We start from the raw sequence: 17,523 nt of genomic DNA on the forward strand, positions 1-17,523 counted from the left end.
GCATACAAAGAAGCAGGAAAACGCCCCATAATCATTACATGGTGAATAATCAAAACCAATCCAGAACTAACACAGATGTTAGAAATAGCTGACAACATTAAAACAGTTATTATAACTGTATTCTACATGTTCAACAAGTTAAGTAGAGACATACAACACATAAAAAGACCCAAATTAAACATCTGGAGAAGAAAAATATTATATCTGAGATTAAAAATATACTTAATAGGATAGAGCAGAAAAGACATAGCAAAATAAAACATTAGTGAACGTCAAGACATAGCAACAGGAACAAAAAGAAAAAAATGAAAAGAGTAGCAGTGAGCTCTGGAACTTCAAGTAGCCTAATAAGTGAGCAAACAGAGTCTCTAAAGGTTGGAGAGGAAGGTTTGTTGGATAGCTGAAGAAGTAATGACCAAAGTTTTCCTAAATTTGATGAAAACTATAAAGCTTCATATCAAAAAAGCTTAACAAATCCTCAACAAAAGCAACACAGAGAAAAACTACACTAAGGTCCATGACAATCAAATTGCTCAAACCAGTAATAACGAGAAAATCTTAAAAGTAGCCAGAGGGGAACAATACATATTACATACATGGGAACAAAGATAATATCAGGTTTCTCATGAAAAACAATGAAGTGAGATAACAGTGGAGCAACATCTTTATATTGCTGAAAGAAAGACTATCAATCTACAATTCTATACTCACTTCATGTATCTTTTTTTGAAAACAAAGATTTCTTCAGACAAAATAAGAAAGATTTTGCCAACAGCAGACCCCACACTAAAAGTCATGTTAAAAGAAGTCCTTCAAGCAGAAGGCAAATAACATCAGACAAAATTAAGGGTATCAGAAAGGTTAACCAGGTGGGTAAATATATAAGATGCTTTCATATTATTTAATTTTTTAAATGATACCACAAAATATTACAGTATCACTCAAAGGAAGCTGTTATAAGTTAAAGATGTATACTACAAATCCTAAAACAAAACAAAAATTTAAAGCTACTAAAGGAACTAAAGAGATAAAATATATCATTTTTAAAATTTAAAAAAAAAAAGGCGATGAAAGAGGAAAAGAACAAACAGATGGGAAATACAGAAAATGAATAGCAAGAGGACAGATTTAAATTAAACCACAACAATAAATCACACTAAAGGTAAATGATCTAAAAACCTCAATGAAAAGGTAGTGATTGTTTAGATTTTTAAAAAAGAACCAATTACATGCTGCCTATAAGAAAGACATTCTAAATATAAAGATACAAACTAATTAAAAGTAAAATAATGAAAAAAGCAAAAAGATATACCATGCTAAGAAAATAGCAATAGTTATTTTAATATCAGAAAAAGCAGATTTCAGAACAAACATATTATCACAAATAAAGATCATTTCATAATGACAAAAGAGTCAGTTAATCAAGAAGCCATAACAATCCTGAACATTTATTCTAATAGCAGAGCTTTAATACACACCAAGCAAAAATAGAAATGCAAGAAGAAATATACAAATCTATAATTATTTTTGAGGTTTTAATATCCCTCTTTCAATAACTGACAAAACAAGTAGGCAGAAAATAAAAAATATTAGAGACCTGAATAACATTATAAATCAATCTCACCTAACAGACATTTAAAGACTACTACACCAAACAGCAGCAGGAAGATACATTCTTTGCAAGTGCACATGGAATATTTTAAAAATAGGCTATACTGTGTGCCATAAAACAAAAAGCAATAAATTTGAAAGAATTCAAGTCATATAAAGTATGTTTTCTGAACACAAGAGAATATAGAAATTAATGACAGAAAGATATCTGAAAAAAAATCCCAAAATAATTGGGAACTAAACATACCTGTAAGTAAACCACGTATCAAAGAAAAAAATCAAAAAAGGAGAAAATATTTTCAAATTAATGAAAATAGACATATCAAAATTTGTGGGATGGCACTAAAGCAAAAATTGGAAAAAAATTAGCATTGATTTTCTACATTAGTAAATAAGACTGAACTTAAATAATTACTTCAACTTAACCTCAAGTATAAGACACAAAATAGCATTTTTTTCCACAAATTCAACACCCATTCTTAATTAAAACTCTATAAACTAACACAAGAAAAAGACTTCTTCAACTTGATAAAGGGTATCTACAAAAAACACCTATAGTTAACAAATACTTAATAGTAAAGGACTGAACGCATCTCTCCTAAATCAGGAACAAGTCAAGGGTTCCACTCTCACTTCTTTTCAATATTATCTGGCCAGTACAACTGGTGAGAAAAAGAAACAAAAGGCAACCAGATTGGAAATAAAGAAATAAAATTGTCCTTATTCATATATAACACAGTCATCTATATAAAAAATCCAATGAGATCTATCAAAAAGCTTGTAAAATTCAGTGAATTTAGTTAAGGTTGCAGGATATAAGACCCGCACAAAAAAGTCAACTGTATTTTTATACACTATTAAAAAGCAACCAGAAACTGACAATTTTAAAATATACCAATTACAACAGCACCAAAAAATATGTACTACTTAGGGATAAATCCTATTTGAAAAAATATACAAGGCCTGGTACATTGGCTCATATCGATAATCCTAACACTTTGGGAGGCCAAGGTGGAATGATAGGTTGAAGCCAGAAGTTTGAGACCAGTCTGGGCAATATGGCAAGACCCTGTCTCCAGAAAAATTAAAAAATTAGCCAAGCATGGTGAGATATGCCTATAGTCCTAGCTACTGGGGAGACTGCAGCAGGAAGATCATTTAAGCCCAGAAATTTGAGGTTACAGTGAGCTATGATGGTGCCACTAGACTCCAGCCTGGGCAACAGAATGAGATCTTGTCTCTAAAATAAATCTATGTATACATAAAGGACATGTACACAGAAAACCAAAAGACACTCGTGAGAGACATTACAAACGTACAAAAAAATAAGATACAATTTTCATGGGTCAGGTCAGAAGAAACAATACTGTTAAGCTGTCAGTCTCCTCAAACTGATATACAGAGTCAATGCAATCCCAATCAAAATCCCAACTGGACGTTTTCTTTTTTTAATAGAAACTGGTATTTCCATAGGAGCATAAAGTTTCTATAGAAATACAAAGAACTTGGCCAGGTGTGGTGGCTCAAGCCTGTAATCCCAGCACTTTGGGAGGCTAAGGCGGGCAGATCACAAGGTCAGGAGATGGAGACCATCCTGGCTAATACGGTAAAACCTTGTCTCTACTAAAAATACAAAAAATTGGCTGGGGGTGTTGGCACATGCCTGTAGTCCCAGCTATTTGGGGGGCTGAGGCGGGAGAATCACTTGAACCCAGGAAGCAGAAGTTGTGGTGAGCCAAGATCATGCCACTGCACTCCAGCCTGGGTGACAGAGCAAGATTCCATCTCAAAAAAACAAAACAAAACAAAAAAAACAAAGAACCTAGAACACCCAAAACAACTTTAAAAAAAGACTTATGTTAAAGCTATAGCAATCTAAACAGTATGGTATTGGCACAGAGACAGACATATATAAGGTCCAGAACCAGATGCAGACATACATAGACAACAGATTTTTTTTAAATGATGGCATGAAGTCAACTCAGTGGAGAAAGGATAATCTTTTCCAATAAATGGTGCTGAACAATTGGATATCTATGTGCAAAAATCATTAACTTCAATCCAATTTTACACCACATACAAATAATAACTCAGAAATCTTCAAAACTGATCAGAGACCTAAATAACAACTAAAAATTATAAAACTCAAATGGGAGAAAAATCTCCGCAACCTTGGGTTATGATATAACAGCAGAAGCATGATACAAAGAAATACATACACTGGACTTTATAAAAATTAAAAACAGCTGGTCTTCAAAAGATACTGTAAGAAAATGAAAAGAGAAACCACAGACTAAAAGAAAATATTTGCAAAGCATATATCTGAAAAAAGACTTATTCCCAGATTTATTTAGAATAAAGAATTATTTAGAATAAAGACTTATTTAGAATAAAGAATTCTAAAACTCAATAATAAGAAAACAACCCAATCTTAAAATTGGGCAAATAATTTAAGGAGAACTTCACCAATAAAAATATATGGATGGCAAATAAGCACATGAAAAGATGTTCAACAACACTAGTCACTACAGAAATACAAATTAAAACTATACTGAGGCCGGGCACAAGGGCCCATGTCTGTAATCCCAAACACTTTGGGGGGCCAACGTGTGTGAAACACTCGAGCCCAGGATTTTGGGATCAGCCTGGTCAACATGGCAAAAAATTCCATCTCTACAAAAAAATATAAAAATTAGCCAGGCATGGTGGCACTTGCCTGTGGTCCCAGCTACTCAGGAAGCTGAGGTGGGAGAATTGCCTAAGCCCAGGGAGGTCAAGGCTGCAGTCAGCCATGATTGTGCCACTGCACTCCAGCTCAGGCGTCAGAGTGAGACCCTGTTTCAAAAACAAAACAAAAAACAAACCTACAATGAGATACTACTATGCACCTACTAAAATGACTAAAATTAAAAAGACTAACAATAATAAGTATGGGCAAGGATATGGAGAAACTGGAACTCTTATATAGTGCTGGTGGGAATATAAAGTGAAATAATCATTCTGGGAAAAAACTTCATAGTTTCTCAAAAAGGTAAATACATACATACCATTCTGATCTATTCATTCCATTTCCACTTACTTACCCAAAGGAAATGAAAGCGTATGTCTGTACAAAAATTTATACATGAATGTTCATAGCAGCTTTACTTGTAATAGCCCAAAACTAGAAATAATCCAAGTGTTAATCAACAAGTGAGTGCATAAACAAAACAGTGGCATATCTATACAACAGAATACTACTGAGCAATAAAAAGAAATGAACTATTGATAAATGCAACAATATAGCTGAATTTCAAAATAATTATGTCTAGTGAAACAGACTCCCTCCCATATATACTGTAGGATTCTAGTTTATTAAAATTTTAGGGAATTTAAACAAATCTATGTGACAGAAAGCAAATCAGTGATTGCTGGGGGATCACTTAGGAGTTGTGAGTGGGAGACGGGAAGGATTATAAAGGAGCAAGAGGAAACTTTGGGGGTTGGTGGATATGTTAATTTTCTTGATTGTGCTGACGGTTTCATAGTAATATTCATATGTCAAAACTTAACAAATTGTACATATTAATTAGATGACAATTATATCTCAAACTATTATAAAGCAATAAAAAACAAAAATCTATGACTTCAAAGATTGTGGCCCAAGCAACTGAATTTCCATCTTCTGAAAAGAAGGCGGCCACAGAACAGACACATTTTAGAGGTAAGATTGCAAATTTTTCCTCTAAAAATTCAGTTTTTAAAATGCAGAGTTTGAAATGACTGTAAATATGCAAGTGGATATATCAATTCAGGAAAGAAGTCTGGGATGATAATATAAATTTGGGAGCCTATAGCACATAAAAAGAATATTTAAAGTCAGTTATGCTTGAAAGAAGCAAATAGTGCTCAATAAAAATTAGTGGAATGCATCAAGGTTCTAAGTACTTCATATTAACTTATTTCATCTTGTCAAAAAACCCCATGAAGTAGAATTAGGGTCCCCACTTTATAGGTAAAGAAACTGAGGCATAAAGGTAAGTAAGTTGCCCAAGGTCACACAGCTAGGAGCTATATTTGAGGTTTGCAGTGAGAGCTAATAGCTATTAGAAACAAAGAAAGATAATGTGAAGTTATTAGTGATGCTGTCCCTAAGCAGAAAAAACCTTAGACTCGACATCCTCAGATTATCAAATAATAAACCAAAGTAGCCAAAGATTTAATAAACCTAGAAAAAATTCTCTAAATCCATAATTGAAATGTTAGCAGCTTCCATTAAATTTTATCATGTTAATATCAATGAGATTTACAAGTTAAAGAGATTAAAGTCTGTGCTACCCAACTACTGTATTTGTGTCATTTTAAGCTTGCAGAAAGAAAAGGCAGGATGTTTTAAACTGGTTACCTCAACTGAAGTAGAATCTAAAGAACACAGAAGTTTAATGAGGAAGAACTTTAACCGGGATCAAAATAGCTGTAGAAACTATATTATAGCCTACTGGAGGCAAAAAAAAAAAAAAAAAAAAGTTCTATATTGGCATTTAGGGAAATGAACTAGTAGATAAAATATCAGAAGTTCCTAGTCTGCGAAAATGTCATTTAAATTTCAAGGAAATATGTTCCTTGAATTTTAATTCTAACCTTTAAAAAAAAAAAAAGAAAACTTGGAAAGGTTAAAATACTACATCAAATGCTATAATAAAAATATAAAATTGGTGACATAAAAGGCCATTCTTTGTTATAAAAAAAAATGCTGTGCTGATAATACCTCATTCAAGCATAATGGAATACTGATACAGGACTTTTTAGAGGTTTTTTTGTTCATTAAATACTGTTATTCTGCCCACTGAAGTTCATTATAAACTATAATAATTGACAAATCTATTTACCTGATATAAAACCTTAACTTACTGAGGATCTTTAATACTGCCTTTGACAAATAAGTTCAATTTTAATCCAGTTATCTGCATCTTACTGCATTAAATAAAAAATAAATAGTTCAATCATTTTTTTTCAAAGCCTGTCATCTAGACATGGTCAGGAGCAGACCAACATCAATCAACTTTTCAAGAAAGAAAGAAAAAAACTAAGATCAACAATCACATCACATCTCTTCCTATTAAAGGTTTGGGGAAGAAAAGTCTCTATAACCCAAGTTGAACAAAGTATTCAGTATATCACTAACAAATTGGACTTTCTAGTTTTTTGTTTACAAAAGCTGAGTTATAGTTATCTTGATTATGTTTGAGGAAGTTGAAGGAACCAATTTATTTGCACTGCTACCTGCTTAGAATCCATGAAGGAAATCTAAAGTTTTCCAAAAATTCATTAGGATCCCAAAAAAGTACATAAAAACTCCAAGAATATCACTAATTTATGAAATGAGTGGTTGTCAACAAAACTGTGCACTGAAAAGTTCAAGAATACCAACATTTACCCACTGATGAAATTTATCACCAAGATCCTAGAATTTCATATTCAGATTGTTCCATTTTGTTTCATTTCTACTACTTCAGGCCACTATCAACTCATGCCTAAATGATTCTTGCAGTCTTTTAGTACACTCTTACATAGACCACCCATTTCACCACACAGCAGCCAGACAATCTAAGTAAAAAAGTAAAGTTCAAACTTCTAATAGGTGCTTTAAAAGGACCTTTATGATTTGAACTCTTCATGTTTTCCTGGCTTGATCCTTTACCACTACTGTACCCACTTACATCCAATATACAAATACCAAAAAGACATGTTGTCCCATGCACATGCTAGACTTCAGCCATATTCAGCTATCTATAGTCCCTCAAAAGCAACAGTCACCCTGAGAAGCTCTGCATATGCTCCTTCCTCTGGATTGTTCTCCCCATCCCTATCTACCTTTTTTGCTAACTCAGACTCATCCTGAAATCTCATTTTTAAATGCTGTGCTCTTTGCCACTGACTCAGAATTAAAAAAAAAAAAAAAAAAAAAAAAAGAAGTGCCATATTCCATGTAATACCTTCTTTGTCCAACTCAATCCCACATAGCCTGATTTGATGACCCATAATACCCTGCACTTAGCATCCATGTAGCAATTTTCACTCCCAATCATTAATTATTTATCTAATTTTCTGTCCTAATCTAAGCTACCTGAGGGTAGGAGACAATGCCTTATTCACTATCATGTCCTCAGAATCTAGCTCAATGCTTGACCCATAATAGAAACTAAACAAATTCATTGAGTGAATGAATGTATCATAAAGGTATTTCATTTATAGATGGGATACAGTTTTGAAAATTTTCATTAAAAAATAACATCAGAATTAATAATAGAATAAGTCAATTAAAAAAAATTAAGTAAGAAAAAGAAATAACATACCTGTCTTTCCAACTCTTGTCCTGTTATGCCAGCCTCTACGTGAGCTGTCAAATTGTTCTCATCAACCCAGAGAATTCGATTCTGTTGCAGAGGAAGAAAGAAACCTGATCTACATGAACTACTAATATTTTCTCAGGAAATATAACTTCCTAATTCACAGCGACAAATGATAAAATAGTGATTAGGCAAGAAGGGTTCCCCCTAACCACCCACACTGGAAACCAACTCTCCACTTATCCCTGACTATCCAACATGACAACATACAAAGGCAGTATATTATGCAGTCTTGAAACACAGACTGTCATTATTCAGATAATTTAAACTCCTTCTCTTACCTTAGGCAAATTATTCAACTGTCTAAGCTTATTGTTTCCTCATTTGTAAAATGTACACAGTAATAACACATAGTGTCGGCTACAAGAATTAAATGAGATACTCCATGTAAAAAAACAGCATGTACAAGTCCTGGCATTGTGCAAATACTGTCTGCACTATGTTAACATAGCAATCATTATCTAATTTAAGAATATCAGAATATGACAATAAGATTAGAAAAAAAAAATCTGTAAAGACATTTGAATATAGGAGATGGCATCCCTGCTTTGTTTTCAATTCAAAACAGGGCCAGAGACCCCATGTACAAAACAAAGCATATCCCTGCCTCAGGCTCAAAAGAAGGAACTAAATTTCATCTGGCTCAACTTACCAAATGTGTGACTGCCAATAAAAAATGTTACTTGGCATTCTTATTTGATCTAACTCATATACATATATGAATTTTCATGAATTATTTTCTACTACTGAGAACAGACTTCTTTCCCCTTTCTCTCTGGTGAGCAATCAGGTAACATACAGGACTCTCTTTGGGATCCCAGGGAATCTTTCTACTTTCATATGTTCAATTTCATGGCAATAACTAATATAAATAAGTCCATTTAATAATAATTTAAAAAGAGCACAACAGACAATACAAAAATAGCAGTTGCTGCCTAAATTCCAAATCTAAACACATACAAATAACTGCACTTCTTAATTCATAAGGCTGTGAAAAATATTAAATAAGATGATGTATGTGAATGCATTTTTTGTTTTATGTTACATAAAACTCTTTATAATTATACTCTCACTATAAGACAATAGTAATTTTTTTCTTTATTATTATTATCATTTTTTTTGAGACAGAGTCTTGCTCTGTCACCTAGGCTAGAGTGCAGTGGTGTGATCTTGGCTCACTGCAACCTCTGCCTCCTGGGTTCAAGTAATTCTCCTGCCTCAACCACCTGAGTAGCTGGGATTATAGGCACGTGCCACCATGCCCAGCTAAGTTTTGTATTTTTAGTAGGGAGGGTTTTCACCATGATGGCTAGGCTGGTCTAGAACTCCTGGCCTCAGATAATCTACCTGCCTCGGCTCCCCAAAGTGCTGGGATTATAGGCATGAGCCACCACGCCCAGCCAACAATAGTACCTTCAATACAACTATGGTATAATCAGGCTTTTGGTCCTTTGGCAGCTAAATAAAATACAGTATTATTAAATTGCAGAATGAAAAGACAAAGAATGTATTAATCTGATGGTACTTATATATATATATATATATATATATATATATCTTCTCCCCCAACAGATTGGCTCTTGAGGCAATTACATACTCATTCTAAATATACACCTTGTAACTACCAAGAGTTCAAATATACCTTTTGGTAGAAAAAGGAAATTAAAAGAGTAAGAAAAAAAACTAAAGAAAACATATAGGCTACCCAATTACATCCCATATATACTACCCAACCCATGTTAACATTCCAGAATAAGCTATTCTTCAGCTATCTTCTGAGGAAATAAATGGCCTTTTCTTAAAATCTGGGATAAGGAGGCAGGTTGAGGAGGAACTTTGCAATAAAATAAGTTTCACCATCTGAACTTTATCAATGGTAGCATCATTAAAAGTGGGACAATCAGCTATTACACACCTCTAGTGATGTTATGTGACATTTTTTTAAAAGCACATTATCATCTATGAGGTGTTCTTGCTGTTAAAAAAAAAAAAAAAAAAAAATTAGGCAATGCCTGAATCTAACTAGACTTACGTGGAACTTCGAATTTAGTGGACATACAGGGCTTAGACAAAGAGTTAAATGACAAGAAGCAGTAACAGACAAATTCAAAATATGACATTCTATACTACAAATAATCTTATTTCTTTAAAAGTCTGGATCATTCAAAAGAAAAAAAACAGAGTAAGAGGAGGCTTTTGCATAAAGTGAGACTTAAGAGCTACCATAGAAAGCTAATATGAGCCTTATCTAGATCCCCATTTGAACAAATGATCTATAAAATAGACTTTTTTTATATTGAAAATAGACTGCAGACTAACTACTAAATAACATAAAGAATTACTTTTGATTTTGCCAGGAGTGATAATAATAAAGTAGTTATGTGAGAAATGTCCTTTTTAAAAGAGATTACACAGAAATATTTAGGTATAAAATAGCATTGTATTAGAATTTGCTCTAAAACTACTAGGGAAAAAACACAGATAAAGCAAGTATGACAAAATGTTAATAACTATTTAATCTAGAAAATGGGTATACTATTCTCTGTACTTAGGTGTTTGAAAAAAATTCAAATTTGGTAAAATAGCATCAAGATATACACCTGAGGGTAAAAGTAAACCTTTTAGAGAACTGAATACAAGGGTAAAATGTAATGATGAAATCCATTTAAAACAAAATAGATATTAGATTCTTTTATTTTATTTCTATTTTTTGTCATCCAGGCTGGATTAGAGTGGTGTGATCTTGGCTCACTCCAACCTCTGTCTCCCAGGTTCAATAGAGTCTCACGTCTCAGCCTCGGAGTAACTGGGATTACAGGCACACGCCACCACACCCAGCTAATTTTTGTATTTTTAGTAGAGATGAGGTTTTGCTACATTGGCCAGGCTGACCTCGAACTCCTGACCTCAAGTGATCTGTCCACCTTAGCCTCCCAAAGTGCTTGGATTACAAGTGTGAGCCACAGCGCCCAGGGGCTAGATTCTTTTTTAATGACAATTAAGGCGGAGCCAATAAAGACAATGTTTTAAATAAATCTCAAATTATTAAATACCATTTGTGAAGTGTCCAAAGAAATAATTGTTCTTGTCTCATCTGCAGGACACATCAGGCCATATGAAACACTTGTTCCTCCTGCCAAAATAAGAAACAACAATTTTATGTTTAAATATTCTGTTTTTAGCTATATTTCTAGGGGAAATCCCTCATCTCAAGTATACAGATAGGCCCACTAGAAAAGTGATACCTATTACTACTTTGCAAAATACAATTTGCAAATGCTAACACACTAAAAACAAACTCACCTTTATTTTATGCTGTGTGTTAAAATAAAGCAGTGAGCTATGTCTCCATCCCTTGGACATGCCACACTGAAGTGAAGCCCCTAGCAATTTGTAGAACTCCAAAAACATGATTAGAAAAGTTCTAAGCTGATAATTACTGTGGAGAGGTAGCTTAAAAGAAAAAAGACCCATCCTATACAACTAGAGACATCGTTACTTCCTTTCTACCACAATTAACAAAATTCATTTATCATTTTTATTGAAACAAGCTTAAAATGTCTAGATTACGAGATATTTAAAAACAAATTTAGATGTTCTTTGGTGAAAAAGTGATTTTAATATAGAATAATACATAGAAGCTACTTAAATATATGTTAACATTTATTGTCAAAGGAAAAATGCTTTCTTGATATCATTAAAGAATAATACAACGTTCTCTGTTCTTAACCAGATCTAAATCACCATATATCAGAATAAATTCTTGACTCATCCTACCCTATGTTCTGTATGAAAGAAAACATGTGGAAGTTACCTTCCACAAGAAGTACAGGGGCTGTTAATCTGTAAGGTTCAGCTTAATTTTACAAAGTGAGATCATGAACTGTCAGTTAATAACATGATGTCTGTGATCAGTAACGACTATTTTCTTGCCACAGTCATTTGGAATTAGAAAAATATTTCATAATAAATGGCATTTTAGTGCCTTTTTTTACATGCATTCAACAAAAAGCATTAGCTGAAGAGGGAATATGGAGCTTCTGGAATTGTTGGGAGTCTCATTACCATTCCAATGCCAATCTCAAAGGTTTATATAGGACATATTTATATTTGGCTTTTGAAAAAGAAAATTCTCTCCATAAATAGACAGATCAAAAAGTAATTACTAAAGCAGAAACATTTTCTTATTCAGGCATTAAATCACAGCTTCAACTAGGACCCATAGAGGGAAAAGCCATGAATGAAGGTATACCATGTCTCAAACAGTTTAAGGAATCCTACTTAGAACACAAATGAGCATCATAAGTCAATTTTTGAGAATAATCGCATCATAATTACAATAATGTTTGTTTTCAGTAGGGTGATGCAAATACTTAAAATACAAATATTTTAAATATAACAAATTTACATATTAAAATTTAAAAAACACAATACCTACCACCAATTGGTATGATACAAAGGTTATATTTGCACGCTAGATTCACAATCTTAACTACATCATCATGGCATGCTGTTGAAAAAAAAGGAAAATAAATTAATTACAGGGGCATGAATAAAATCTGATAACCTTGCCAAATAAGAACTTGTGGAATTCGTTTTCTAAAGTTTTCCTTCATTTATTCACTCATTAACACAATTAGTTAACTGAGTATTAAAACACTTTACCTTTTTAACTTTTCATTTTGAAATAATTTGACTACAAAAAAGTTGTAAAAATAGTAAAAAAGTTTTCCTTCATCCCACATCCCCAAATATTAACATCTTATACAGCTACAGTCCAATTATCAAAACCAAGCAATCAACACTGATATAATACAATAAACTAATCTACAGACCTTATTCAAATACTTCCAACTGTCCCACTAATGTCTTCTATTCTGGACCAGAATCAAACCAAAGATCACAACCTACATTTAGTTGCCTTGTCTTCTTTAAAAATAGTCATCATGACCATGACAGTTTTGAAAAACAATGGTCAGTTATTTCACAGAATATCCCTCAATTTGGGTTTGTAGATGTTTCCTCATAATTAAGTTCAGGTTATATATTTTGAGAATAATTCCACAGAAGTGATGTTGTATCTTTCTCAGTGCATTACATCTAGAGGCACATGATATTTACATGTCTCATTTCCAGTAATGTTAACTTATAAATACATCATTTGGTTAGACTGTGTCACTAGGTTTCTCAACTATAAGGATACTGTGTTTCTTGTTGAAATTAATGGTATTAATTGATCAAATTAATACCTTATTGAAATTTCTTCAAATTGAAATGGTTCAAATTTCTTGTTGAAATTAATAGGTATTAATCTGAAATTCACTGGTATTAATTTAAACAATCCTGGAATTGTTGGGAGTCTCATTACCATTCCTATGCCAATCTCAAAAGGTTTATATAGGGCATATTCATATTTAGCTTTTGAAAAAGAAAATTCTCTCCAATAAATATACAGGTTAAAAAGTAATTTCTAAAGCAGAATAGGTATTGTTTAAATTAATTAAATTAATACCTAGTAATTTCAACAAGAAACACAGTATCCTTATAGTGGGAAAACTTGGTGACACGGTATTTACATATCTTAGACTATATAAAACACCCTGTTTCTCATCATACTTTCACCTACTAATTTTAGCACCATTGATGATTGTTTAAACAAATGTTTACAATATTGTACAAAATAAACTGCACACAAATTCCTTTCCTTTGTACATAGCTAAAGGGTTCTCTTTATCCTTGTAAAAATTGTATAAGTAATAAAAACCTGACTGGAAGACTTTAAATGCCAAGCAAGAGGTGCTAAGACTCAACCTGACTGGCAAGAGGACATTAGTGGAGGTTCTTAAGGAGGGGAACAAGATGGCAAAGAGATTGGTTTAGAAAAATCAACCTCCTAATAGAGAGATGGCAAGGAGGAATGAGACGGGAGACAAGAAAATTATGCAGAACTCCAGTATTAGCTGCTAAGAGCCTAGGGACTTAGTAGGTAATAAGAATGCTGAGGAAAACAAATGAATATCCATTTATAAAAGCAAAAATACTGTTCTATAAAAGTTACGATTATCTTATCCAAGGTTTGTGTAAAGCTAAGAAAACATGTCATTTGTATCATTCCAATTTTTAATAAATATCTATTTTCAAGCTTTTGTATTAAGCTTATAAAGCTTGCTATCTGTGGTAAATTTACTAAATAGAATACTCATTAATTCATAATTCATAAAATGCCCAAAGATGTCTATTAACAAATCTTCAACAAGGCAAAACTACCTTATAGGACTGTCGCCTAATCAAAAACCATGTTATCTGAAACTGCACCCCCATCCCACTACCATCCTTGTTCACACTACCCTCTTAGATGCTCTGCTTTTCTTTACAGCACTAAAGACTATCCAGTGTTACATATTTATTTGTGGATTATCTGTTTCCACTCAGTAAACTGTATGGCACTTAAAAACAGGGATTTTTGTTTTATTCACTGCTTATCCTCAAGTACCTAGCCTGTATTTTCACAGTCCTAAAGTTCTGCTATTTAAGCCATTGAAAATAATGCGTAAATACTAAATTTAGTAAGTGAAGTAATTGCCCTTACTCTTAAGCCCTAATCCTAAACAACACAGAATTCTGATTCAGATCAAAGCCAGACTTAAACACAACTACAATAGATTTCCTAGTGTTTTATATATATACACACACACACACATATACTGCAAGATGAGACACCCACATCTACTCTAGGAAATACCACATTGCTTCAAATTTCTTCATTGTCTCAAAACTCACCCTTCTGCAAAGAAAAACTTGAATTTCATCACCATTAGGAAATTTACATTAAAATTAAATAAAGACTTCAGTGACTTTATAACTTGTTGGGAAACTATTTCCAAGAAGTCATTATACTAGAATATTCAACAGAATAAAATTATAAACTTGATTCAGCCAGGAATACACCATTCATACCGATTCCTGAAGTATGAAAGAAGTTGGCAAAAGGATTATTGAATTAATCTCCCAAGTGTGTATGGCAGGCTTAAAGAAGCAAGAAACATGAGGCATGAAAATCCTTACAGTTTCACAAAAACCTAGATATACACTGAAAAGGAACTGACTTGGAAATTGGGATGGAAAAAAGTGGAAGAGCAAAGGTGCTAGGGAACCAGTAAAATGGGAAAGATTTTACAAAACAAAGAAACTTTTGTGAAATATTGACTGCTTACTACATCTGGGTTTTTGAGAATATTTGGATTTCTTAAAACAAAAGATACTTCCACTATGCTATTCTGTTTTTGTTTTTGTTTAAGAGATGAGGGACTCGCTAGATCAGGCTAGACTCGAACTCTGGGTAAGTGATCCACCTGCATCATCATTCTGAGTAACAAGGACTATAGGCATGCACTGCCAAGCCCAGCTCTTTCAGTATTTTAATATTGAAAGACATGAAGAAAATATCTATAAGGTACATGTGAAAGTTCTTATCAAGATAAATCAAAGTATGGTCTATTAGGTTTCTTATGGGAAGTAAAAATTGATAAATTTTGGTTTCATGTTTTCCAGTAACAAATGGAATAAACCTCTAAATCTTGGTAGAGAAGTAACCTTAAGCTACTAAAAAAAAACAAGCAGGCAAAACAAAAATATTTCTTCTATTGGAGAATATCTTTTCCTCAGGAACAGTTAAATTTCTATACTAAACTAATAGAGACAAAAGACTTGTTTCATAAATATTCCAAATGTATAGAAGAATATACAAGTATCAGGAAAGTAGTTTCAGCTCTACTACATATGCTCTTGGATTTTCCTCCTGTGTATCTCACCTGCCTCTTGCCCCCATAATTTTTCCCTAAGATAGTCCCTCCAAAGTACCTCATTTGAGAACTCATTTAAGAACTGAGAGTCCATGAATGAGTCAATTTATTAAAAAATAGAATATACACTCTGAAAAGGAAGATGTGAAGAGAAAAATAATCAAAAATCAATAAAACTCTTTAAAAAACGCAATAATGGACAGCAAGGAAAAATATACCTGTTCTGCTTTAAATTACCTGCTAAAAGAGATGGGTAAAAAAAACCCTCAGATTTATAAATATGGTACCTACTCCTCACTAAGAGGAAAATTACAACAGAAAGCTCATCCATCCTCTATCCCAAGCCAAATCCTAATAATTACTCAAAATTTAATTATTCATTTCAAACACAGTATGCATATACATAATACATAAAACTTGTTTCATCATTTCACCAGGCTTTTTAAAGTTTACAAGCTGATATCATCAAATTATTACTAATATTAGTTTGCAGTATTCGATTATATTAATAATTCTATATATCTGAATGTATCATTGACACTAATTTCATGAAACTTCCAAATAAACAAAAAATACATTTTTCTACTGACTTCTCAATATGATTATTTATATTTGAAATGATTATTTAATTATCAATAACAAAATGAATTGTTAAAACCAATAGTTCAGAACAACCAGGTCAAAAATGAGCTTCAAGACTGTTGTAAACTCTCTTAAAAACATAGCAATTTATATTTTTTACAACTCATAAGCCAAAAAGTGCATATTTCCAATACTAAATTTACTTAAAATTTAGCAATACTAAATTAATGATACAAAGAAAGAAAAACTTACTTGGCCATAAAACTATATCAGGAATTCGTTCAAACATTCCTTCCCTGAGCAAAAATATCTCATGAAGACAATGACCTGTTTCGTGGTTTTAAAAAGAAAAACACAAAAACATCTTAAATTATAGAAAATTTTTGTTAAAAATAAATAGGGCTAAGATAAAGTAACTTACCATGAGCTCTGAATACTCGATCATCTGCCTCTTGTGAATATGAAATATTAGTTTCTTTAAGGTCATGAAGAAAATCTTCATTTACAACAGAAGGAGGTGTATCACTAGGATTTAAGGATGCCTAGAAAATAAAATTGGTTTCTTTGACTTATTTTTAGAAAAATGAATTTTGGGTACTTCTGTTAGAGAGAATGACTACAAAATGTAGACTGCTTTAAAACATTCCTAAGGTAAGGCTGAAGCATAGGAAAATACCAAATAGCATACACAGAAATCAGCTTTATGAGAATAACATATTACAAATTCTCTGGCTAATCACATTCATTTCCAAAGATTGCACTCAATAGGGAAGATAGCAAAGTATGCAATATTCCATTTCAGATTATGGAGACTAGGAGGAAGTTACTTGACTTTTGCACTATCTACACTTACACCTGTCAATAAAATTTAGCATTTCTTATTCTTCAGTTGCACTTTTAAAATGATGAACAGAAAGCCTCAAAATAAGTAATAAATCCATTTTTTTATAGAGTTGCTTTAAAACTTATAACATAATTATAAACTTGATATTCAATTTCACCTAACAGGTAACTTGAAATCTAATCTTCAACTTCAAAGCTAAAACTATGAGACATTGGGCATGTCACTCAACTTCTATGAGCCTTGGCTTCTTTGTCTGTTAAATGAGATTATTACCACCAAATGTATAGGGCTATTA

At 32.5% G+C, this 17,523-nt stretch overlaps 1 protein-coding gene across 5 annotated transcripts in view; it reads right to left on the reverse strand.

Moving 5' to 3' along the window:
- AGPS (alkylglycerone phosphate synthase) overlaps window positions 1-17,523 on the reverse strand; it is a 134,498-nt gene that overhangs the window by 82,605 nt on the left and 34,370 nt on the right. For all 5 annotated transcript variants that reach the window (XM_003921831.4, XM_074399425.1, XM_074399426.1 and 2 more), the window contains 5 exons: window positions 16,806-16,926; window positions 16,637-16,711; window positions 12,439-12,510; window positions 11,054-11,133; window positions 7,947-8,027 (listed from right to left, as the gene is read on the reverse strand). In XM_003921831.4, coding sequence (XP_003921880.3) covers window positions 7,947-8,027; window positions 11,054-11,133; window positions 12,439-12,510; window positions 16,637-16,711; window positions 16,806-16,926 — 429 coding nt within the window. The remainder of the gene's footprint in view (window positions 1-7,946; window positions 8,028-11,053; window positions 11,134-12,438; window positions 12,511-16,636; window positions 16,712-16,805; window positions 16,927-17,523) is intronic.

The sequence above is a fragment of the Saimiri boliviensis genome, chromosome 5 (genome assembly GCF_048565385.1).
Source record: "Saimiri boliviensis isolate mSaiBol1 chromosome 5, mSaiBol1.pri, whole genome shotgun sequence".
Lineage (NCBI taxonomy): Eukaryota > Metazoa > Chordata > Mammalia > Primates > Cebidae > Saimiri > Saimiri boliviensis.